This window comes from Lagopus muta, chromosome 17 (assembly GCF_023343835.1).
Source record: "Lagopus muta isolate bLagMut1 chromosome 17, bLagMut1 primary, whole genome shotgun sequence".
Lineage (NCBI taxonomy): Eukaryota > Metazoa > Chordata > Aves > Galliformes > Phasianidae > Lagopus > Lagopus muta.
The window spans coordinates 1,563,844-1,587,182 of NC_064449.1; the positions used below are offsets into that span (position 1 = coordinate 1,563,844).

General features: G+C 58.8%; 3 protein-coding genes across 4 annotated transcripts; 1 reads left to right on the top strand and 2 right to left on the bottom strand.

Moving 5' to 3' along the window:
* The first annotated feature begins 2,442 nt into the window (after positions 1-2,442).
* Positions 2,443-7,499, top strand: NEFH (neurofilament heavy chain). The gene is made up of 4 exons (XM_048963783.1): positions 2,443-3,245; positions 4,198-4,397; positions 4,991-5,115; positions 5,389-7,499. Exons 1-4 carry the CDS (start codon positions 2,450-2,452, stop codon positions 6,968-6,970), a joined length of 2,703 nt encoding a protein of 900 aa, XP_048819740.1. The 5' UTR covers positions 2,443-2,449; the 3' UTR covers positions 6,971-7,499.
* Positions 7,500-8,255: 756 nt separating this feature from the next.
* On the bottom strand, positions 8,256-19,697 carry THOC5 (THO complex 5). The gene is made up of 20 exons (XM_048963784.1): positions 19,555-19,697; positions 19,212-19,325; positions 18,611-18,754; positions 18,076-18,189; positions 17,361-17,458; positions 17,141-17,287; positions 15,151-15,265; positions 14,465-14,597; positions 13,339-13,416; positions 12,987-13,027; positions 12,385-12,484; positions 12,047-12,155; positions 10,469-10,570; positions 10,249-10,345; positions 10,003-10,117; positions 9,436-9,539; positions 9,256-9,343; positions 9,032-9,147; positions 8,735-8,925; positions 8,256-8,479 (listed from the first exon to the last, which is right to left on the bottom strand). Exons 2-20 carry the CDS (start codon positions 19,305-19,307, stop codon positions 8,416-8,418), a joined length of 2,052 nt encoding a protein of 683 aa, XP_048819741.1. The 5' UTR covers positions 19,308-19,325; positions 19,555-19,697; the 3' UTR covers positions 8,256-8,415.
* Positions 19,698-19,920: 223 nt separating this feature from the next.
* Positions 19,921-23,109, bottom strand: NIPSNAP1 (nipsnap homolog 1). 2 transcript variants are annotated; one of them, XM_048963793.1, is made up of 10 exons: positions 22,976-23,109; positions 22,068-22,195; positions 21,905-21,950; positions 21,557-21,651; positions 21,348-21,418; positions 21,121-21,261; positions 20,877-20,908; positions 20,593-20,687; positions 20,386-20,469; positions 19,921-20,307 (listed from the first exon to the last, which is right to left on the bottom strand). In XM_048963793.1, the coding sequence occupies exons 1-10, from the start codon at positions 23,059-23,061 to the stop codon at positions 20,243-20,245; spliced, it is 843 nt and encodes a 280-aa protein (XP_048819750.1). In that variant the 5' UTR covers positions 23,062-23,109; the 3' UTR covers positions 19,921-20,242. The 2 variants fall into 2 exon arrangements, with proteins under 2 accessions (XP_048819750.1, XP_048819752.1); XM_048963795.1 differs by lacking the exon at positions 22,976-23,109 and adding an exon at positions 22,354-22,543 and having other exon boundaries at positions 22,068-22,220.
* Positions 23,110-23,339: the final 230 nt, after the last annotated feature.

Sequence of the window (23,339 nt, forward strand, 5' to 3'; positions counted from 1 at the left end):
GGGGGGCATGGGGATGGGGATGGGGGCATGGGGATGGGGACAGGGGATGGGGATAGGGGGCATGGGGATGGGGGCATGGGGATGGGGATACGGGTGTGGGAATGGGGGGCATGGGGATGGGGGCATGGGGATGGGGATAGGGGGCATGGGGATGGGGAGATGCGGATGGGGATAGGGGGCATGGGGATGGGGGTATGGGATAGGGGTATGGGACAGGGGTATGGGGATGGGGACATGGGATGGGGATAGGGAATGGGGATAGGGGATGGGGGCATGGGATGGGGGTATGGAATGTGGATAGGGGATGGGGGCAAGGGATGGGGATGGGGTGAGGGCATGGGATGGGGCTTGCAGATATGGAGTAATATTGGGACTGGGGACTGAGGAGGGGTGTAGTGTGGGACAGGAGATGGGAAATGGCTGGCAGACGGGATGGGGACACGAGGTGGGGTAAAGGAAGGAATGGGGATGGGAAAGGGGTGTAGGGGTGGGAGATGGGATAGCTGTTGGGAATGGGGGGATAAGGAGTGGGGTTAGGATAGGGAAGTGGGGATAGGAATGGGACAGGGGGCATGGGATGGGGAGAGGGGAAATGGGGGATGAGGTAGGACAGGGGATGGGGGCAGGGGATGGGGTAGGACGTGGGGACAGATGGGACAGGAGTGGGGAAATGGGGTGTGAGCAGAGGATAGGGATGGGATGGGGGAGGCAGAGGGTGGGGAGAGGGTTCAGGGGTAGGAGAGGCAGTGGGACAAGGGAAGGGACCAGACTGGGAAAGGGCACAGGACAGGAGATGGGGACAAAGCACAGGGACACGGGATAGGACAGGAAAGGGACACGGGTTGAAACAAGGGATGGGAGTGGCAACAGGAGATGGGGAGGCTATGTGGGGGAGATGGGGTGGGGCAGAGCTTGGCGACAGCAGAAGGGAAAAGGCAGAGGGCAGGGGGACGTGGATGGGGGACGTGGGACAGAGAGACGCGATGCTGGAGTGCAGGAGCACACGCTGTGTCATCCTTCTGAATCCACTGCCCCCGTGTCCCCAGCAGCACTGGGGCCACATCACAGCCCTTCGGCGCAGTGACGGCTGCGTGGCCATTCCAGAGCGGCCCCGCGGATTTGGCTGCGCTGCAGGGCTGCATCCCACTGCTGCTCGGCACTGCAGCAGCTCCGTGCGCCAACGCTCCAACCCTCGCCACCACGCAGTGTGGGGGGGAAAAAAAGCAAAAAACAAAACGGAAAAAAAAGTGATGAGTCGGGAGGATGGGATGCGCAGGACAGCGGGCTGTCAAGGTCAGCACACGGGGACCCCGCATCCCAGCGTGCAGCAGAGCGGGATGTCATTCAGCGTCCCAGCGCGCAATGGGGCTGCGGCCCCTCCACCAGCCCACCCCCAGGGACCCCCCGGCAGGGTGCTGATTGGCTGGGATGCTGCTGCGCTGATTGGCCAGCTGGCCATGAGACGCAGAGATGGGGTGATCGGAGAGTGCTGATTGGCCGAGGGGACGGCGAGGCACCAGGTCGAGCGGTCCGTGGGTGCTGGTTGTGTGGGCGCCCCGTGGGTTCTGCCTGCTGGGGTCCAAGCGTGTGTTCTGGCTGGGTGCCCACGAGGGGTGGCACCGGGTGCACATGGATGCCAGCATTGGTGCTCCGTACGGGTGCAGACATTGGGCCCCCCATGAGTGCAGATGTTAGGTGCTCTTTGGGTACAGATCTCAGGTAGTTCAGGCAGCGGGTGCTGGCGTTAGGCGCATGTGGATGCCAACGCTGGGTGCTCCACGGGTGCTGACATTGGGTGCTCCGTGAATGCAGATATTGGGTGCTCTGTGAATGCAGACGTTGGGTGCTGACAGTGGGTACATTTGGATGCCAACACTGGGTGCTGACATTGGGCACTGGCGTTGTGAGCTCGATGGATGCTGGCTTTGGGTGCACCACAGATGCTAACGCTGGGTGCTCCATGGACTCCAGCAATGGATGCCCCACGTGCCAGTTGCCTCACACAAGCAGGAGCAGGGTGATGGGCTTCTATCCTGCTTCCTAGCCCCCTGCTCACCCGAGGACAACCCCATGCACCCCACACCCCACAGCGCTGCCCAGGGTCCTGTCCCAAAACATGGGGACCCCATCGCAGTGCCAGCACCAAAAGTTCTCGACCCCTACCTGCAGTAGAGATGAAGCCTCGTAGGAGCCTATGCTCCTGTGGGGCGGCCCCACTCCCTCCCGTAGGATTCCCATCGTTTCCCCGGGCTCCCCGCTTCCAACCCGAGGGCCGCTCCCCGGAACCCCCCCCCCCCCCCACGCCCTCGGGGCTGCGGCGGCGGCTCGGGGCGGTGCCTCTGCCGGTGCCCGTCCCCGTCCCCGTGCCGGCGGAGAGGCGGGGCAGCCCCGACGGCCCTATAAAGCAGGCGGCGGCGGCAGCGGTGCCGCAGTGAGGGCGGGGGCCACCATGAGCCTGGTGCTGGAGGCGTTGCTGGTCCCCCCGGGGGGGCTCCGCAAGGAGCCCTCTCGCCTCGCTCCGCGCTCCGCCACCTCTTCCAGCGGCTTCCACTCATGGTCGGGACCCCCGGGCCCGGCGGGGCGAGCGCGGGGCGGCGGCGGGGGAAGCGCAGCCGCTTCCTCCACCGAGAGCCTGGACTCGCTGAACGGCGAACCGCGGGCGCGTAACGAGAAGGAGCTGCTGCAGGTCCTCAACGACCGCTTCGCCGGTTATATCGAGAGGGTGCGGGCGCTGGAGCAGCAGAACCGGGCGCTGGCGGCAGAGGCGGCGGCGCTGCGGCAGCAGCAGGCGGGGCGCTCGGCCATGGGCGAGCTGTACGCCCGGGAGCTGCGCGACATGCGGGGGGCCCTGGTGCGCCTGGGGGCCGAGAAGGGGCAGCTGCGGCTGGAGAGGGCCCGCCTGGCAGAGGACGTGGCCGCGCTGCGGGGCAGGCTGGAGGAGGAGGCGCGACAGCGCGCCGAGCTGGAGGCGGCGGCCCGCGGGCTGGCCCAGCGCTCTGCGCAGGAGGAAAGGGCCCGGGGGCCTCTGGCGGAGCGAGCCCGAGCGCTGCGGGAGGAAGCGGAGCTGCTGCGGAAACAGCACCAGGACGAGGTGGGCGCGCTGCTGCGCGGTGCCCGTGCCGAGCTGCCTGCTGAGCCCCCCGCCTCGCTGAGGCCCGGGGTCACCGCAGCGCTGCGCGACCTGCGGGAGCAGCTGGAGGGCACGGCGGCACGCAGCACTCTGCAGGCCGAGGAGTGGTTCCGCGGTGAGTGATAACCCAGCCCGCTGCATGCTCCGCGGGCACATCCCGGGGAGAAGGGGATCCGTCGTTCTTCTTTTCCCCTGGAGGGAACCCTGCGGGGCTGCGGGTGGCTGTTACGGCCGGTGCCCCCGCCCAGGCGTGTACACTGAGCTCCGGGTGGGCGGGAGGGTAACCCCAACCCGCCCGCTTGGAGGGGCGCCGCACGCACCACCACCCCCGCGGATTTCTGGGGGAGGGCAGCGAGGTGGTTTTGCTGCAGGGAGTCCTGCTGGAGCGGGGCCAAAAGTGTTGCGGGGATTGCAGGACAGCGAAGGGAGAGGGTGCCGCATCCCCTGCGGGGGGGATAGGGCGTGTCTCATGCGCTGTTCGGAGGGGCACTACGGTACCGGGGGAGGAAGAGGGGGGTGACACCCCGGGGGTCGGCGCACGTGGGTGTGCTGCCATCGCCCCGGCACCAGTGCCTGGGGAGCGGCGCAGCTACACTTCAGCACCGCGGACAGCGGCACTTCAGCACCGCGGACAGCGGCAGCGCCGTGGCCACGAGCGCGGCGCTCTGCGGGGCGGGGGGCACTGCGTTCCACCTCCCCCCGTCCCCTAAAGCCCTTGTGGCAATCTCTGCTTCATCCTTTCACGCCACTGCCCTTCTGGGTGGTGTATCTGGCACGGTGAGGAGGTGTGCTGGGGAGGGGAGCAGGATGATGCAAAAGATGGTGGCAGGAGCTCAAGGGAACAGGGAAATTGTTCTCGCTGCAAGAAGCCCATGATGAAGAAAAGTAGTGCCCAGCCTGTCCTGCTCTGGTGTCTTCACATGCCTGGGAATGGACACCCTGCAGGGTTGGCTCTGCAGAGGGCACACACACAGGGAAGTGGTGGTATTAAAGGATTTGCCGTCCCCCATAAAAGGGAGGCTGCAGTCTCCCTCTGTCCCTGCAGCTTTTCCTTTCCCTTGCTACAGTGAGGCTGGACAAGCTCTCTGAAGTTGCCAAGGTGAACACAGACGCCATGCGCGTGGCTCAGGAGGAGATCTCTGAGTACCGCCGTCAGCTCCAGTCCAAGACCACTGAGCTCGAAGCCCTCAAAGGGACACAGGAGTCACTGGAGAGGCAGAGGCAGGACTCGGAGGAACGCCATCATGCAGATGTCCTCTCCTATCAGGTAGCGTGGCGCAGTGGGCAGAGTCCCAAATCTGTCACTTGGTGCAGAGGGAGCATCCAGCTGTAAGGGAAGAGCAGCGCTGGGGCTGTGGCCTCAGGGATGCTGATGTCAGCAGCAAGTACATTTGAGCTTTCCCCAGCTCCTGATGTTCAGACATCCAGAGCTAAGGCTGCATCCAGGCTGCTGTGTCTGGCACCTGCAATGGTGTCCCTTGTGTCTGCTGCCCATGACATTGATCACAAATGCCATTGAATAGTGACCAGGATTCAGACCATGTCATGTCGCAGCACTGGGAACAGCAGCTCAGATTTCTGTACCCTGTGGTAGCTATAGACTAAAACCCTGTCTCCAGGGAGATGTTCCAACCCCATCAGCCTCAGGATGGGTAGGATGACTGCAGTGACCAGCAGACCAAGTAGTCTAGATACATTGCCCCTGGCTGCCCCTGCCCAAGAGAAGCCAGCTGGCAGCACTGCAGCTCTCCTTGGAGTGGTGCAAGGCTCGGGGGTTCCCTCAAGGACAAACTTGAAAGAGCCCCAGCATTTTTCCCCCTTTGCTCCCTGCATGGCACCAAGTGACTCTGTCTGTTGCAGGAAACCATCCAGCAGCTTGACAATGAGCTGAGAAACACCAAGTGGGAGATGGCAGCTCAGCTCCGCGAATACCAGGATCTGCTCAACGTCAAAATGGCCCTGGACATTGAAATTGCTGCCTATAGGTATGGGGTTGGCAAAGGGAACGGGGGTGCATGTCTTGGCTAGTCCCCAGTGCTGGCATATGTGAGAACATTTCTTGAAGGCCCTTGCTAACACCTGGAGTCCTTCTTAGTAAGACAGCAGTAAGTCCTCCAATACCAGCCCTGCGAAGGGATTGTGGAGGGAAGGGTGAGGAAGCCTTCACAGGGTGATGGCATGCAGATGGAGGGAGGGAGAGATTGCTGCATGGTGTGGGTGCAGCTGCTGATGGCCCTGTTCTGGTCTTCTCCTGGCAGAAAGCTCTTGGAAGGGGAGGAGTATAGGATTGAGACCAGCTTTGGAATGGTCTCCTACCCTGAAGTGATCCCCAAGGCTCCCAGCATCGCCACCAACATCAAGGTAAAGAGCGAGGAGAAAATCAAGGTGGTGGAGAAATCTGAGAAGGAGACAGTGATTGTGGAGGAGCAGACAGAGGAAATCCAAGTGACTGAGGAGGTGACTGAGGAGGAGGAGGCTGAGAAGGAAGCTGAAGAGGAGAAGGAAGAGGAGAAAGCTAAACCAGAGGGTGAAGAAGAAGCCAAGTCTCCTGCAAAAGATAAGGCCAAATCCCCAGAGAAACCTGAGTCCCCTACAAAGGAGGAAGCCAAGTCCCCAGCAGTCAAGTCCCCTGAAAAGCCCTCAAGCCCCTCAAAGGAAGAAGCCAAGTCCCCAGCAATCAAATCCCCTGAAAAGCCCTCAAGCCCCTCAAAGGAGGAGGCCAAGTCCCCAGCAGTCAAGTCCCCAGAAAAGCCTTCAAGCCCCTCAAAGGAGGAGGCCAAGAGCCCACCTGTCAAGTCTCCAGAGAAACCCACGACCCCAGCTGTCAAATCCCCAGAAAAACCCCCAGTGCCCTCAAAAGAGGAGGCCAAGAGCCCACCTGCCAAATCCCCAGAAAAACCTGCAACACCCTTAAAAGAGGAGGCAAAGACTCCAACTGTGAAGTCCCCAGAAAAGCCACCAAGCCCTACAAAGGAGGAGATCAAGCCTCCATCTGTTAAATCCCCAGAAAAGCCACCAACCCCCTTGAAGGAGGAGGCGAAGAGCCCAGCTGTTAAGTCCCCAGAGAAACCTGCAACCCCCTCAAAAGAGGAGGCCAAGTCCCCAGCTGTCAAGTCTCCGGAAAAGCCTGCAACCCCTTCAAAGGAGGAAGCCAAGACCCCAGCAGTCAAATCCCCAGAGAAACCCACACCCCCTTCAAAAGAGGAGGCCAAGACCCCAGCTGCCAAATCCCCAGAGAAACCCATGTCTCCCTCAAAGGAGGAGGCCAAGACCCCAACTGTAAAGTCCCCAGAAAAAGCCAAATCTCCACTGAAGGAGGAAGCCAAGTCCCCGCAGAAGGAAGTGGCCCCAGCCAAGGAGCCTGTCCCCTCCCCTCCAAAGGAGCCCAAGGCCCCTGCAAAGGAAGAGCAGCCAAAGGAGGAGAAGGCTTCCCCCAAGCCTGCAGCGGAGGGCAGGAAGGATGAGGCTCCCAAGAAGGATGCCCCAGCCAAGGCAGAGGAGAAGCCCAAAGAGAAGGCAGCTGCCGGGCCTCCTGCCACACAGGTGAAGGAGACCAAGGCCGCCTCCAAACCTGCAGAAGAAGGGAAAGCTGAGAAGGATGCTCAACCAAAGCCTCAGCAGGAGGCTGGCAAAGCAGCTGTGAAGGAGCCAGAGAAGCCTAAGGCTGAGGAAAAGGCGGAGGAACCAAAGAAAACGGTGGAGGAACCAAAGAAGGTGGAAGACCCCAAATCAAAACCCAAAGACGACTCCAAAGCCAGTAAAGAGCCTCCCAAAGCTGAGAAGCCCCCCAGCAAGGAGGGCAAAGCCCCAGAGCCGGCACCCGCTGCAGGAAAGAAATGAGCGGAGCTCCTCCGGGAGCTGGAGCTGCTCCGCTCCCCTCCGAAGGGTGAGACGGGGACGGTCCCCACCCCGGGTCCCCCCCAGCCAGGCCTTACCTTAGCAATATGTTTGTGAGAGACACAGCCCCTCGCTGCCCCACGCCAGTGGTATGTTCCGATCGCTTCAGTAGCAGAATGTGATCCATGCAGAGCGCCACATTTAACACTTGAGTTCTAACGAGGAAAACAGACCCCGGGGGAACCGACTGCCCTTCTCCAATAAGTGCATTTATTTATTGTATGTGCAATCGATGGACAAGTGCAACTCAGAGCTCTAGCTGCTTGGGAGGTGTGCCGTGGGCTGGCTGGCAGAGTCCTGCCCTCGCTGGGGTGACGAGTGGCCCTCCGGGTAGCAGCCCCAGCTGTAGCTGGCTTTGGGGAAGCGGTTAGGCACTGCAGGAATGCCCACGTAAATACAACATGCACTAGAAAACTCGAGCCCACTGTCAATTGCTTATGTGCAATAACCAAATAAAGTGCTTACAGAGACACACCAGCTCTCACTGTCATTGCTCGGCCCAGGGGAGGAGGTGAAGGGATGTAGGGAAGGCTTGTGCCAGGGCTGCTGGGCACTGTCACACAGGGCTGGGACACACAGAGGGTGACACGGGGCTTTTCAAAGCATGGGGCAGTCCTGCAGCAGGGAAAGCTCACGGGCAGGCATGAAGGGCTGCAGGCCCAGCTCAGGGGATGGAAACAGGGCCAGTCCTCACCACAGTCCACCAAGGCAATTTTTGAATTCCTTCTCTTTTTAAATGGCAGCTCCCCAAGGACTGCCAGCACCCGGATTAAGCCAAGTGCTGCAGCACAGCCCTGCACTGCAGCACCACACCTGTAGTGCCTCCAGGGGAGGGGAAAAGGCTCCACCAGCCTTCCTTTCCCAGAGAGTCGCTTTGGCACCAAGCACCCCCAGTGTTGAAGCCCAGAGCCCCGGCTCTGACAGGAGCTGCAGCGGGATGGAGTGGGGCACAGCCCAGCCCAGAGCTCCAAGCTGCCGCTGTGCTCTGGGGTTTGTGCCGAGTCAGCTGGCAGCTGGGGCTGCAGTGCAGGAAGGACTATTTTTAGCCAGCTCAGTTCCTGTTACCGAGGACCTGCAGTGGGAGGGAGGAAAGAAGGCAGGCAGGGCCCAAAGGGGGAGGGCAGGGCTTGGTTCCAGCCCTCATGGGACACAGAAGCACGGAAGAGCTCAGAAGGGAAGGGATCCACCACCAGGATCAAGGTCCCCACACTGCAGCCATCTGCACACACACACACTTCTTCCAATTCAGCATTTAATCCCTTCAGTTACAAAACCTCAAATGAGACCCAAAACGTCATAAAAGAAACTGAAATGACGGGAAGGGAACATTGCAGACAGGATGAGGCCAGGTCCCAAAGCAATGCCCAGGCAGGGGAGCCCAGCAGGACTCAGCGGTGGCTGAAGAATCCCTGAGGGTAGTTGAACTTGAACGGCTTCAAGCGCATGGGGCCCCTAGAAGAGAAGAGGAGGGACAGGTTGGCCCACGGGGGTCTGCTCCCACCCCAGCAGGCCCGACGTGCTGCTAAGCTCAGCACACTCACAGAAAGGGACAGGTCCTGGGGTGCAGCTCGACTGTGCAGGGCTGACCCTCACAGGCCTTTCTGTCACCACGTGCCTGGACAGCAATGCCTGCCAGCAGGGTCCCTACCAGCATCTCAGCCCCCTCTGCTCACTGCCTGCAGGGACAGCACGGCCCCAGGCTCTCACCTGACCAGGCGCAGGCACATCTTCTCCTGGGGGAACTCCTTGGGCCCCTCCACAGTGGTGTCGTGGGGCTCCGTCTCCAGGTAGACGTCCAGCACCATGCAGAGGCGCTGCAGCTGGTTGGTGAGGAGCTGGTAGCCCGGTTTGGGCCCCCACAGCTCCTTGTAGCACACGTTGACTTCGCTCTCCATAGCCTGGCAGATGCAGATGCGTTGCAAGTTTGGTTTTCTGTTCTTCCCAGCCACCAGTCTAACCCTTACCAAGGGGACAGGAGCACTGGGAGCTGCCCCGATCGCTTACCCGAATGTTGTCATCGTTGCTGCCGGTTCGCTCTCCTTTCCAGTTCAGGCAGAGGCTGAAGATGGGTGGCAGCGCGGAGTAACCGGGATTCAGGACCACAGCGACCTGGAGCTTGGCTGAGCGAGGTGAGGAAGAAACATCGACGACAGCCCACAGAGCCTCCCTCGTGTGGAGGACTCAGGCAGCTGCTATTTGCCATTGCCGGGGGAAGGAAACACACCGACCTGTTCCCCTCTCTATCAGGGCCATGTAATAGAGATGGGTGTCTTCAGCCAGCCCAGCCTCCACCACGTCTTTAGTGTAGGGCAGCTCCTGCAAGGGGAGATGACAGGGAGTGAGCAGCTGCCGGCTGCAAGGCACAGCACGGGAGCTGGAGGGGATCCAGGCTCCCACTCAGCACCTACCGCATAATCCTCGAAGGGGATGGCAGCCCACCTCACCAGGCGGGACACGATCTTGGTAGGGAAGAGATGCTGGCACTCGCTGGACACCGGCACCACGCCATGCTCTGGAAGCAAGCACAAGGCTGAGCGGGGCAGGCTGGGGATGAGCTCTCTGCCTGCTCCACGGGTGACAGCAGTATTGGGACCTGGGGACATTCTTTATCCTTCTGACAACTTCACCAGGCACCCAGAAAGCAGCAGCAGCCTCAAATGCAGTTCTGCTGGCGCTCAGGACCTCACAGCACGTGCCTGGTCTGCTCCAGGGGTGCTTGGGCACGCTGTTTTCCTATCACCACAGCCTGAATAAACTCCCAGAGCCAGGATGGCTGGCTCCAAAGGGATGCTGGGCATCGAGAGGGGCACAGCCACCTTCTCCCACCACGAACATGGCAACCTCAGAGCACTGACACCACAGAGCAGAGGGACAGTGGCAGTGCAGACCCATAAAAGCCCTTCAGAGTGACACAGGTTAGGCACCATTCCTGTGCTAGAAGATCCAGCCACTGCACAGCCTCCGCAGGCACTCACCAAGAGAAGCAAACTGCTTGTGGAGAGCCAGGCGGGATTGCAGCCTCGTCCTCAGCAGCTTCATGGTCATCTCCATGTGGCTCGCGCTCAGCGAGTTGTCTGCAGTGACAGTGTGCTGTGGGAGGAGAGAGCATCAGCACCCTGCCAGGGAGGGGACACCAGTGTCCCCAAAGCCTCCCCAGAGCCCTGCCAGCTCAGCCTGATGTCCTGGCAGGGAGGGGAGGGGAGGGAAAGGGTGAGACGTGCCTGAGGCTGATCCTTAGGGAAATGCAGGCCGCCCAGCTTCTGCACCCACACATAGGGATGCCCCAGCTCTGTCACGTAGTCACTCAAGGTCAGGATGCTGAAGAACAAAGAGGAAAGGTCACACAGAGCACTTCCTCCTCCGTGAGGGAGCAGGCATCATCTTCTTCCACCCCGAGCCAATGCCAACTAGCAGGACACCGGCTGCACGAGGTCCACTCACCCCACTTTGTCAAACTGGAACTGGTTGGCTGGATTGGGGGTTTTCTTCCCATGGTCTCCTGGGTACAGGCAGCTCAGGAGGGAGTCTGGGGAGAGCAAGTCGCTGGCAGGAGAAGGAAGAGAGGAATCATGCAGCAGCCCAGGCCTCACGTCTTTCTGGGGGCACCTGCTAACAGGCTATGAACCCAGAGACTGGGGATGGATGACCCCCAAGCTGGGTTTCATGACACACAGAGTGGTCTTCCCATAGTTCTGCTCTTGAAAATCTGTCTCCTCCCTGGTTGTAAAGAAACTGGAAATCACAGTGCACCATCTCTCTGAGTTCCCAGGAGCTGCTCAGAGGCACGCTGCACAAACTCTGAAACCTACTGATGGCAATCTGGGTATGGAAAAAGCAGAAATCATAGCATGCAGAGGGCATGGTCTGCATGGCATGCCAGCCAACAAGCTAAGGTAAAATCCCTCTGCTAAAAAAGAATACATTTCTTCACGTCTGACCACACTCACAAGCCCTAGGAAGCACAAAGGGCTGTAGAGCATCTAGGCTGGGTCACAGGAGACTCAAGAGACATCCTGCTACCACAGCATCTCCTAAGCAAGGACCCTGCCTGCAGGGGTCTCACCAGGGAACGAGTCAGGGCTAAGGAGACTCCTCTACATGATTCATCCCAGCAGAAAGGCCTGGCATGGAGGGGTGTGGGTACATATGGGGAAAAAGAACCCAGGAGGACTGGGAGGCCTCATGGGAACAGCCTGGGAGGCAGCGTCTGTTTTTGGGTATTCCATGCCACCTTCTCCTGCCTCCCTCTTCCTCAGCCACCTTCCAGCCTAGGAGAGCTTGCAGCTGACCTGAGCTCCCTGGGCAAGCTCCCAAAGCTGCCACTGCAGCCAGTCCTCACACAGATCAGGCTTAAGCAGTCCCTGGGGAGCCCACGGAAAGGAAGCTGCATCTCTGGTACTGAGTGCAAGGTGACCTGCGGATCAACCAGCTGAAAGGAGCAGCCAGGTAACGGCTGCAGGAGGGAGGAAAGCAGTTTGGCTGCAAGATGCCAACCAAAGGCAACAAGGAGGAGAGGTTCCCCTCCAGCTCTAAGAGATTCCCAGCCTGCCCCGTTTTGCCATGGGGGATGGGGTAAATGAAGAGGAGGATGCTGGCAGCTGCAGCAGCTTGGCAGGACTCCCAGAAAGGCCATGCTGCTGACAGGGAGGACACCATCAGGGCAGGATAGATCTGCAAGGTGAAAGCACTCCTCACACAGAAGTGCAGAGGCTCTTTAGGGCCTCCTTACCATTCTAGCAGGAATCAGACCCTACAACTGCACAAAGATATCAATGATGCCCCAGGTAAGGAGGAGAGAGGGACTGAGGATAAAACCTCACCCACAGCTCTCACAGAGCTGGGACTCACAGGGCACGGAAGGCTGTTAGCCTACAGCTCAGCAGAGGGACATCACCACCACACCTCTGGTGCTGCATCGCTGTGCTCATGAGCAGAGCTGGGCAGGACATCAGGGCAGGGTGACTGTGATGAGCTCTGGGCACAGCACAGGACCCACACACAGCCCGGGGCTCTGCTCACCCAGCACTGATGGCAGTCGCCAGCTCAGCAGCAGTGGTCACCTTGGTCTTCACAGTCATGATGTTGAGGTTCATCAAGTAGTAGAAGGTCAGGTGAAGCACGTTCTCATCTGTGCCAGAAAGAAAGAGAAATATTGCTTCATGCTCTGGCTTGGAGCACTCGGTACTCAGAGCTTCCTGTAGGAAGGGACACACATTCTTCTGCTGCCCTGCAAAGACAGCAAGGAACAGCTGCTCTCTGCAGACCTGTCAGGACCCTTCCAGCACTGAGCTGTAGCAGGTTGCTCCTTGACCTGCTCTTGCACCCCTCTGTGCCCAGGGCCACCAGCACCAGTTTACCTTTGCACTTCAGGTCGATGGTGACAGACAGCGGGTGCCGCTTCAGCATCTCCTTGCGTTTGTCATCCAGCTGCACACCCAGGGTGGGCCTGCGCCGCTTCTGGGGGGAGCAGAACAGCACTGTCAGCCCTGGACCAGCACTCCTCAGCCTCTCCTCCTCTTTTGCTGCTCTTTCCTTCCCTGCCCACCACTCTGAGTCCCATTCTATCCCTGCTGGACTCCAGCCTCCTCGGCTGGAAACTATTTATACAAAGTGGAGCAGCTCCTGCAGGAGAGCTGCAGGGCGGACACCGCTGCGGATGGGATGTGAGCAGGGCAGGTTTGTACTCCTGCTCTCCTGTGCTCAGGATAGAAATTGGAAATGCAGCCTCTTTCCTCCCAGTCAACACAGAGTGCCCAGCTGAGGCCAGTTCTTCCTCCTTGAACACAGACAGATTTAAGGCCAGCACACCTCCACACACACTGGCAGTGTCCAAAGATGAGTCCACAGACCCGTTCAGGCCCAGTAGCCCCAGCAGCTTCCAGCTCACAGGTGCAAATGAATTTGCCCACACCACACTGTGCTGGGAGAGGCCCCAGAAGGGGAGAACATTATTCCTTACCGTGGTCTGCTCCTCCTCCATGTCAGAATCGCTCTCATCATCTATGCAAAGAGAGAAGCAAATCCCATGGTGAGGGGGTTTCCCCACACCAGCAGGGTCACCAAGCCCTCTCTCTGAGAGCACAGCAATCCCAGGTTACCCAAATTGCTAGAGTAGGGACAAAGCAGGATGCAGGCCAACGGGGACACGACATCCTGCTCAAGAACATTCCCTCAGTACTAGGAGTCACTGTAACAAGGGGCCACAAACACCTCTCAGGAATGATTATGGGATGAGGGTGATCAGCTCCCAGGGTTTTTATCACATACCCAGAACACAATCCCTCTGGCTGCAGCAACACCACCCTGCTCACCCTGCGAGTCCTCAGGTGGCTTGTACAAGGCTTTGGCTTCCTCTACACTGCCTTCAATGGCCACCACAAGCTTCTTGTCTGTGAAAGAGAAGAGACATGAAAATAAAGCCACGGATCCCACTCCTGTGTGGGAAAGACAGTAAAGGTTATGGTGCAAGCTGCCAAGGTTGGAGCTTGGTGGGCTACAACCCCAAAAGCACATGTCCATATGGTGTTTATTAAGCCTACAGAAAGAAGGTCAGACTGCAGCCCTGCCCCAAGAAGCTCCTGCTCTGTGGCTGCACAAGGCAGAACCCCATAAAGCTGTAACAAATGGTCAGCAGGAAGAGGAGCTGTCAATAGGGCCCTGCAAGGCTAACGTGGGGCTGGATCTCCTGCTAGGATGGGGTCTGAGCAGGCAAAGCACTGAGTTCTTAAGGACTGCTGCTGGAAGCCATCAATATCACAATTTTTTTAATATCAAGAACCAAGTCCATCTAGCACGAAGAAAAAGCAAGGAGCTGTCAGGGTTGTAGGCACCATGCATAGGGAGCTGTTTAGGGCAAGAAATCTTGTTCCTGCTGAGCAGTGAGACTGCAGCTCTCACGTAACCCCACAGATACAGACAGCCAGAGGGACCCTGAGCCCTGCTGGGACATCCTGACTGAGAGGAGCTGCTGCACAGAGCACCTCCCACAGAACTCAAAACACAAAGCCGGCCAAGAGGGGGGGATGCTTTCAGGTGAGCTGTGGGTCACTGCCCCTGCAGAGGCAGCAGAGACCCCATGTGTCCACCACCACCCATGGGCAGCACAACCTGGCATCCATCCCACACTCAGCAGCTCTCTAAAGGCAAGCAGCCATCCACGTCAACCTCGATGCTGAGGTGGGAAGCCAGCTTTCCAAGCAGTTCTTCCAGCAAAGGAAGCTGAGCAAACAAGGTTTCAAATGCTGCTGCCTCAGTGTGCTGCCCTTGGTGCCACCCTGCTGCTCCGGGCTCAGCAGAACGCGGCAGCAGAGCAGACAGGATGAACCACGCCAACCACTTCTCCCCAGGGCAGCTTTCTGCAGGCACAGTGAAATCTGGCCCACGAGGGGAGCGTGCCCCTCCACCCCCCACAGCAATCCTGAGGACCCTCATGCTCACCACAGGCCTGACCATAGGCACTGGCTTGAACAAAAAGAACGTAGAGGGGCGGCGGCAGGTGCCGGGCTGTCTCGTACTGCTTGTGTGCCTGGTCGAAAGGCATGAAGAGGTACTCCTGGACAGGCAGGGAGGCCTGGAGGAACAGCAGGGACAGCATTCAGGGCTAGGGACAGCATTCAGGGCTAGGGACAGCATTCAGGGCTAGGGACAGCATCGATTCCCACTCAACCCCCCCCCTGCACCCCAAGGCAAGCGGGAGGCTGGAAGCGGCCACACAGCTGTGCAGTGTGAAATGCAAGGATGGCCACAGCAAACCCACAGCACAGCATGCAGGAAAACTTTTGGGTTTGAAAATAACCCAGTTCCTCCTCCTTTTCTCCCCTCCCAAGGTGATCACAAGGGGCTGGAGCTGCATGCTGCTCTCTGGGGAAAGGCCCATTTAATGAACTCTTCATCTGCAAGAATTGCCGCATAAACAAGGAGGCTGTGGAGGAAACCCAACCAGGCAGGGAGCAGCTCTGACACTTCTGCTTGCTCTGCTGGGATCCTGCACTTTCAGATTGGGATTCAAGCCATGCTGACTGGAAAGGAAAGGGCCCCAGATGCTGTCCTTAACCAACACAACCCCTGGGGCACACCAACTTGCTCCCAAGGCCTTTTCCTTTTCTGCAGGGCTCAGCAAGTACCTGCATAATGCTGTTGAGGCGAGGCTGGAGGCTGCTCAGATACTCCTTTTTCACTTCAATCTCCTTCAGGATCTTCTCCTTGATGGTCTGGCATTCCTTGTACCTCTCTGCCAGTCTAAGGGTGGGAATTGGGTTAGCAGCATACGGCACAGTGCCACAGCCTGCAGGGCCACCTTGGGTCATCAGCCTCAGCTTTCCTGACCTAACAGAAGTCCCTGCAGGAAGTCAGGGCTGACGCAGCGACACACAAAGTGCTCTCAATGCCAAGGACGGGTGGAGGCTGTCAAGAACTCTAAACAAGGGAGAGGAAGTGGGAGCTCAGCTTTGCGTTGTACCTGGAGGAAGGGCAGCAGAGCTTCCCTCAGCAGATCTGCTCCCAAAGCAGCTCTGCTGACAGGACACAACTGGGATCCTCCGGACCCTACTAAGCTCCAAAGAAGGCTTCTCCACTTTGTGTCATCCCAGCTACAACTGAGATAAACTCCTGAGTCGAGGCTTAGCACACTAACAAGTGCTCCTCCTCATCTGGCTAGACAGACAAGGAAAATGGAAATTCACCATGACTCTCTGAGCTCTGGTTACACTTCTGTGGAGGGAGAACACACACAGCCTCCTCACTGCTGTTCACTGCCACCTCTCACATAGCAGAGCTGCACAGAGAAAGCAGAGCTTTCGGGCACACCGCCTGGCAAGCACCTGACACAAGAGAAGGAATCCTGCTATGGAGCTCACATGCTCCCCTCTTCAGCCCCTGCTTCCCACTGGATGAGAACACAACACAGCAAATGCCCCTGTGCTGGCTCAGCACAACAGCTTCTTACACACAGCAGGTCTGAAGTGCAGCTTTCAGACACCGCTGCTGAGCTCCCTGCGATGGAGCCAGAGAGAGGAGCAGAGCCCTCGCACCGCTCACGAGGCAACTTCTGAACTGAGCCCAGACAAACCCAACACACCGCTTAGTGGCAGAGCTGGGAACAGCAACGCGACCACTGTGGAGGGAAGCTAACAGCCCTGTGAGCACTGCAAAGTGCCCGCTGCACTCCTGGGGCAGCTGAAAAGACAATTTCCCACCACAGTGACGAAACGTGGTGCTCCTAAACACGGTGGGACAAAGACTGGAAACTACAAAGTTTCCCAGTGTTTTGCTGTGCAACGTGGGGCATGCTCAACTGAATTCTTCTTCACCTTTCACACAGCTTGCAATGAACAAGCAGCACTAATGAGAACCTTAAATCTCCAGGTTGAGCAGTCCTCTGCAAGCTTCTGCAGCACCTCTTATTGGTTATCAGCACAGCTATTCTGAGCTGTGCTGTTCCCACAGCATCTGCTGGCAGCTCAGACTGATCCTTCTGAAACACCTGCTGGATGTCACAAAGAATTATGGTACGTCTGGTTTTCACAAGGGGTGAATCTCCTTGTCTGGCCAAGTCAGGGGAGGGACGCTGGGGGTCAGATCCTGCACTGGGATGGTGCCACAAGCAGACAAACCGAGCCACTTAAACTCATTCCTCACACCACAGCACAGCAGACAGAACAGCCACTGCTTTGCCCTACGTGGCACATCTTGCAGAACAGGGCACTGGGGCCAAGTGCATAACTGCCCATCCTTCAATATCACCGCCACGCTGGATGGGCGCCTCATTCCCTCTGAGCACACACTGGTCACGCCAGAAACGAGCTACAAAATTAGTTTTCTCCTGTTGATGCTTAAGAGCCAGCACTGATGGGCACTGCCTCAAGGAGTGGGCACGTGTGGATTCCCTGGGATGGCTAAAATGCCTTTGTTGTCATAATGCAAGGGGTGAACCTTCATAACAAGGGCACAGTCACACAATAAATCTGCCACTTCCTCCACAGGGAGGATTTTGTAACGCTGTAAAAACCTTTACCTTTGCTGTTTGCTTCGCCGAGAGGCTGTGCAGGCTGGGCTGTGTGCAGGGAGCACTGTCCTGCAGCTCAGAGAGCAATGAATGATGCAGAATGGACCCACCTCTTACGCTGCTCCAGTTCCCAGTCCAGGCGGGCAAGGGTCTGCTGGTGGGGCTCAGTCAGGGTGATGTCAGGTCGGCTGATTTCAGTGGGAGCCTCGCTGTAAAACTCCTCCAGGCTCACCAGTTCGATCTCCTCATGCTTCGATCTGCAGAGACAGAACAACTGGATCAGGGAAGGGTGGCAAACGCACACAGCCACTCCTCCCCAGTCAAACTCACTTGAACTCCAGGCATTTGGTGATCTCTTTCTGCAGGTGCATCACCTCATAAAGCAAATTCTGGAGCTGCAGGTGATAGGCATCAACCTTCTGCTTCGCCTAAAACACAGACACAGCCAGTGAGCACAGCAGGAAGGGACACATGCAGAGAGGATGCACTTGTGGCAACCCCAGTGCTGCAAAGACTCTGTTACCACCCAGGTTTTGGGGAGTGCGAAAACTCAAAAGGAAAAGACATTTTCAGGGAGTGGGAAAGCAAACATTCATCGCATTGCATTGATCCTGGTGCCTTCCAGGAAGGCAGCCTGGGACAGAAACAAGGCAGACCTGCTAAGGCACGTGGGTCAGATCCCGTTCTGTTCCTGTATCCTCAGTAATACAATTAAAATAAACATTGCTCAAATATAGCAGAAAAATCTTCCAGAAACATGGCTAAGAATTCTGAGGCCAATCAGCAGATGTTTCTCAGGCTTGCAGCTCACCAGGCTCAAGACCATCTGACTCACCATTACATGACAGGAGAAGACGGCCCTCTTTTGCAAGCCAATGCAACTACAGCCTCTGCCTTCCTGCAGAAAAGCCTCCTAGCAAACCTCCAGCACAGAAAGCACCACCTGGCTGTGGTTTGGTTCTGCACATGCACGCACAGGGAGCAGAAACTGCAGCATCTCTGCTCCTCAGAACCCCCTGTCCTGTGCTCGCCGCCCACTCCGTACCTCATGGGTCTGATCTCGGCCCTTCTTCAGCCGAATGTGAGCCAGCCGATTGAGCTTCTTCAGGGTCATGAAGTGCACGCAGCTCTGAACGCGTCGCTCGTCTATCTCAGAGGCCTGAGAGGCAGGAGGGAAATGTGTGAAGCAGCTCAGGCTCACCACAGAGCCCCTGCTGCAGCCCTTTCTTCGAGCACCGAGACGAGCAGGGCTCTGCGCTCCTCTGCAGGGCAGTGCTGATGTTACTGGGGTTCCTGGGGAGCCTCGCGTTACTGGACACAACTGGAGGGCTTTCTGGTATCCACAGGAGCTCAGTTCTGCCCCCGCTCATCAGCACACTCCCCAGCCATGCCTCAGAGGTCAGTGATTCTGAGCAAAGACCGCTCAGCCAAAGACCACACGCCTCAGCTTCATCATACATAATTTTATTTAACACAGACTGCTCCATTTGCCTAATTTTCCCCAGAACACAGCACGGCTTCTGCTCCTTTCAGATTCCCTGAAAAATAACAGAAAACCAAGCACTCAAGGTTCTCCTTACATTGTCCTTGACGCCTCTGCTCTTCAGCTCCTGGATTTCTGCCATGAGCCTCTGAAGCTCCTGGCACGTCTCTTTGTAGAGTTCATAGTCCTTGATGGGGTCCCGGAGATCAACCTCACACTCCTCACTGTAGTACCGAGCATCCTGCAAAGAGCAAAAGTAGCTGCACTGCTGGCTCTTACATGTTTGCAAAAAAGGGCAGTGGGAAACACATGGCTGGGCTGCATTAGCTTGAGATTTTGTACGTTGAATGACAACTCAGTAACCAATCCAGGACACAGACACTGGAAAACACAGGCTGCCTGTCAATGTAGTTAACGTGAGCTGAAAGGGTGCTGTACTGCTGCAGTGTGCCGAGGTTACAGCAGAGAAGAAGCCCTGCTGACAGATGCTGACAGAACTTTGGCCCTGAGCCTCATGTGAGCATCCTGAGGTAACCCAGGAACACCGAGGGCCCTTCCAGCCTTCTGCTCGCTGCCTCCCTGAGCACCGTGTGTCCTCAAGGAGTCAGAAGGGAGAGGGGCAGTTCAGTTTACGAGGTGCTGAGGGTTGGCTCTGACCCAGCACCGTTCAGCACACACCATTCCCGGCCACGCTTTACCTGCTCGCCATCGGCTTTGCCCCGCTTGCCCTCCTGCGGGCCCCCATCCGTTCGGATCACTTTGGGCTTCCTCTTCTTGCTGGAGTCCGAGGACATGACGCTGCCGGCCGAGGGCTGCGGACGGGCGGTAAGGCTGCGCTCCGGGAGGCCCGGCCGCTCCTCCTCAGCCAGGCCCAAGCGAGGCCTCCAGCCCTGCTACCCCCTCGGGGGCACCGTGTCCCGGCCCCTCGCCTCCAGCTCCCCGCTCCCTACCCCCAGCTCTCCCCCGGGACCCCTCCGTCCCCTCCCCGCCCAACCAACACCCCTCACACCCCCACGGGCTCCAGTGGAGCCCCGCGCTCACCCCACCACCCGCCTCAGCTCCCCCTGGAAGTGATGTCACGGAGCAGCATAGCGCGGCCCGGAGAGACGCGATGACCAGCGCCCCCTGCCGGGCAGCCCGCTCTCGGAGGACCGTGGCCAGAAGGGCCTGACTGGAGCTGCACTGGGCGTGGCCTTGCGCCAAAGGGGGCGTGGCCTGTCAGAATATGGGCGTGGTTTGCACAAAGGGGCGTGGCCTATGGCCTCATTGGGTGGTGCGGTGCGGCTCCCCGATAGCATCAGGGACACCGAGGGTGCAGAGGGCACTCTCAAGGGTCTCAGCATAAGGACACCTCATGCGTGAGGGTCCCTGTGTCCCCAGTGCTCCCTTCTCCCCAGACACGGACACTGGCAATTAAATATTTAATTGGTGACATCCCACAGCCCGGCGGGGACAGGCATCCGACGAGCAGCTCGTTAGCAGTAATTATGAGCAGCCCCCAGCTCACCTCTCAGGAGGGCTTCTGAGGGTTTGCCCCCAGCATGGAGGGCCAATGGCAATACGGGGTGCACTGCGGCACCTGCAGGTCCCCACAAACAGGGGGCAGCTGAGCCCAGGGGGTCAGGCTCTCATCCTTTTCCCCCCCTACCCCCCTCAAGACACCCCAAAATGGGAGAAGACGCCCCCAGCACTTCCCAGCAGAGCTGGGGCAGGCAGCACGTGTCCCAGTTCATTGCAGCGGGGAGATCTTCAGGGGGATCATGATCCGGGACTCCATCGTCCGAATCAGCGGCACTGCAAAACACAACGGGGGTGGGGTCACCTCGCAGCTCTGCCACAGGGACAGGGACAGCCCCAGCCCCCCGTGCTCACCCGTGTAGTAGACATTCTCATCCCAGCCCCGCTTCCTCCACGCTGCGTTCCTTGTCTCCTCACGGGACTGCAGGTCCTTGTAGGCTGCAAGGAGGGAAACCTTGTTCCTAACGCCCCCCCTGCAGCCCCTGGGGAATGGTGTATGGGGTTTGGGGTGCACAAGGTGGTGGGGTGCCAGTGCAGGGTGGGTGAGATGAACGCGCTTACCCCAGAGGTGGTGCACAACATACAGCTCCCCGATCTGAGAGAAGAAGCCGCCCACTGCCTCCTGATTCTCCTGGCGGTACTTTATGGCCCGAGCCCTGGTGAGATGGAGAGAAACACCAGGGCTGGCACAGCTCTCCCTGCGCTCAGCTCTTATGTCCCCGTGCTGAGAGCGGCCAAAGCTTCATCTGTGCCACCACCACAGGAACAAGGATGCAGGAACGGGTCTGAGGGCCAGCATTACCTGGCCATATGCAGAACACCAGTTGCATAAAGCAGCCACTCACCAGTTATTGCCCCACTCGATCATGGTCCCTGGCTGCAAACAGAGGAAATAAACAACAGGATAAGGCAGCTGCACCCCAAGTATCACCTTCTCCCTCTGCCCAGGGCCAACTCACAGCCAGAGCGCAAGTGACCCCAAACACCTGCAGACCACAGGCTGCTTTGCAGACCCCAGCACGTATAGCAGGGCTCTGGGATGCCCTGGGTTCCAGTGCCATGCCTGGGATGAAACATTTCATGCCTCACCTTGAGCTTGTAGGTCCTCAGCTCGTAGATGTTGGGCCCCTTGCGGGGCAGGGGCTCATTCCAAAAGCTGAACTCCAGCAGCAGCTGGTTCCTGCGGGACAGCAGCATGTGGCTCCTCTCCTTGCGGAAATCCAGGTACTCCTGTGGACAGCCGAGACTCAGGGCAAGATGATGGGAGCGTGGACACCCCACAAGGCTCCCCATTTGGCCACCAATGTGAGTGGTACCTTATTCTGCTTCAGCTTGTTCATGCAGTCCATGAGGGCTGGGTACCCACCAGAGAAGCGCCAGAGGTGCACTGGGATGGGACAGTAAGGTCTGGCAGGAGGGGAAAGCACCAGGGAGCCCCCCTCCCGAATGACCAGGATTCACCCCACATCCCCTCGGCGTCACGGCCATGCAGGGTCGTCTGCTCCTGCAGAAATGCAGCCCTCACCTGCTTGGTCCTGCTCCCCGTACCACGTATTCCAGTTCCCAACCAGGTCACAAGGGTAATCGGCATCTGAGTGCAGCTTGGGCAGCACCTCCTCCCTGCAGGAGGTACAGGAGATGGTTTATGGGGTGCTCCTGGGCTGCCCCAGATGGGAGAAAGGGGGCAGCTGGAGCTGGCAAGCAGCAGCTGTGTCTCTCTCAGCAAGAAAAGTGCTGAGTTTCTGACCCCAGAATGCTCCCAACATCCCCATTTGCCTTCTCAGCCCAGCACAAGAGATTCCAAAATCCCCCTGACACCCCCAATTGACCCCCTCCCAGTCCCCGGGAGATAGTGGGCAGTCCCACAGCTCACGTCAGGCTGTTGTAGGCATCCAGACATTCTGGCTTCACATTGTGAACTGTGGGGGAAAGATGGCAAGACGCAATGTCACAAGAGAGAGCAGGATGAGCGGCTGCGTTATCAAGCTGCAAGGGCCTGGGAGGGGTGTGCACCCTCTGCCTGTGGTGTCACTCACACTGGATCTTGTAGAGGTTGCTGGTCTCTTTCTTGGACAGAAGATTGGAATGGGCATCCTTGCGTGGATCCACCTTGTGCACAAACAGGGAGCGGAACCAGCTGCCCTCAGCATCCTGTGAGTATGCCCTGCGGGACCACGCCGTCAGCAGGGCTTGGGGGGGGATCGAGGCGGGGAGGATACAGCTGGGCACAATGGCTGTGGTTTGATGTGGGGGGAAAGCGGGAAGCAGAGGAGGGATCTTGTTCCATTCCCAACCCAGCCCCAGGGCTGCGTGCTCCCTCACCCAGTGCTCCCCAGGGAGAGGTCTCATTCATTTCGCGGTGGCCCTGCCCAGAGGTGTAGGGTGACAGAGATGACACAGAGGCAGTGCACTCGGTCAGACCTTTGCCCACAGAGCGGCAGGGCCTGGTAATGTATTAACGGCATGGGGTCAGCGGCCCTGGACGCTCAGCGAGGGCACAGGGTGACAGCAGGCCCTGAACCACGGCGGGGGGAGATGGGGTGGGAGATAAGGGGGTTGAGACTGGGGGAGATGGGGCTGAGATAAGGGGAGATGGATGCTGGAGGGGGAGATGAGGGCCGAGGGGAAAGACTGGGGGAGGGGGGTTGGGGCCTTCTAGGGGAAAGATGGGTGCCGGGGGGCGAGGAGAGCTGGGGGGAGGGGATGGGAGCTGAGAGGAGGACCAAGGGAAGGGCGGAAATGGGGCCTGGGGGGAGACAGGAGCTGAAGGGGAAGAGATGGGAGCTGCGGGTTTCTGGGCCTGAGGGAAAAGATGGGCCTGGGAAAGAAACGGGGCGTCGGGGGAATGATGGGACCTGAGGGGAATGATGGAGCCTGGGGAGATGATGGGCCATGGGGGGTTCCGGGCCGCGGGGCGGGCAGGGAGGGGCCGGGCTCCGCTCACCGCGCCCCGCCGAGGGCCCCGCAGCCGCCGCCGCCTTGCAGCCGCCGCAGCAGCACCGCACCGCCTCCTGCCCGCGCCGCCGCCATCTTCCCGGGGCGGGGCGCCTTGGGGCGTGGTTAAATATAGCCACGCCCACAATCGGACTCTGCCCCTCATCGGGCGTGGCACCGCGCTGGCCCCGCCCTCAAAAGCTGGCGTGCAGCAGGGTGATTCTGATTGGCTGCCGCGCCGACCCGTTGGCCACGCCTTCTCTTCCGTCCTCGAGGCCCCGGCTACCCACAATGCTTTGTTCCCACGGCCACAGAGAGATCTCATTGGCTGCCGCCTGCGCGGCCGTGCCTCCAGATGCCAGCAGCCAATCAGA

Excerpts from the sequence above, each read along its gene's own strand:
- NEFH (XM_048963783.1), top strand. The coding sequence starts at position 2,450 with ATGAGCCTGGTGCTGGAGGCGTTGCTGGTCCCCCCGGGGGGGCTCCGC. Across the intron at positions 4,398-4,990 it reads CAGATGTCCTCTCCTATCAG|GAAACCATCCAGCAGCTTGA; the intron begins GTAGCGTGGCGC and ends TGTCTGTTGCAG. Across the intron at positions 5,116-5,388 it reads ATTGAAATTGCTGCCTATAG|AAAGCTCTTGGAAGGGGAGG; the intron begins GTATGGGGTTGG and ends TTCTCCTGGCAG.
- THOC5 (XM_048963784.1), bottom strand. The coding sequence starts at position 19,307 with ATGTCCTCGGACTCCAGCAAGAAGAGGAAGCCCAAAGTGATCCGAACG. Across the intron at positions 9,540-10,002 it reads CAAGCAGTTTGCTTCTCTTG|AGCATGGCGTGGTGCCGGTG; the intron begins GTGAGTGCCTGC and ends GCTTGCTTCCAG. Across the intron at positions 8,480-8,734 it reads ATGTGCCTGCGCCTGGTCAG|GGGCCCCATGCGCTTGAAGC; the intron begins GTGAGAGCCTGG and ends CTTCTCTTCTAG.
- NIPSNAP1 (XM_048963793.1), bottom strand. The coding sequence starts at position 23,061 with ATGGCGGCGGCGCGGGCAGGAGGCGGTGCGGTGCTGCTGCGGCGGCTG. Across the intron at positions 21,419-21,556 it reads CGGGGAGCAGGACCAAGCAG|TGCACCTCTGGCGCTTCTCT; the intron begins GTGAGGGCTGCA and ends GTCCCATCCCAG. Across the intron at positions 20,688-20,876 it reads ATCGAGTGGGGCAATAACTG|GGCTCGGGCCATAAAGTACC; the intron begins GTGAGTGGCTGC and ends CCATCTCACCAG.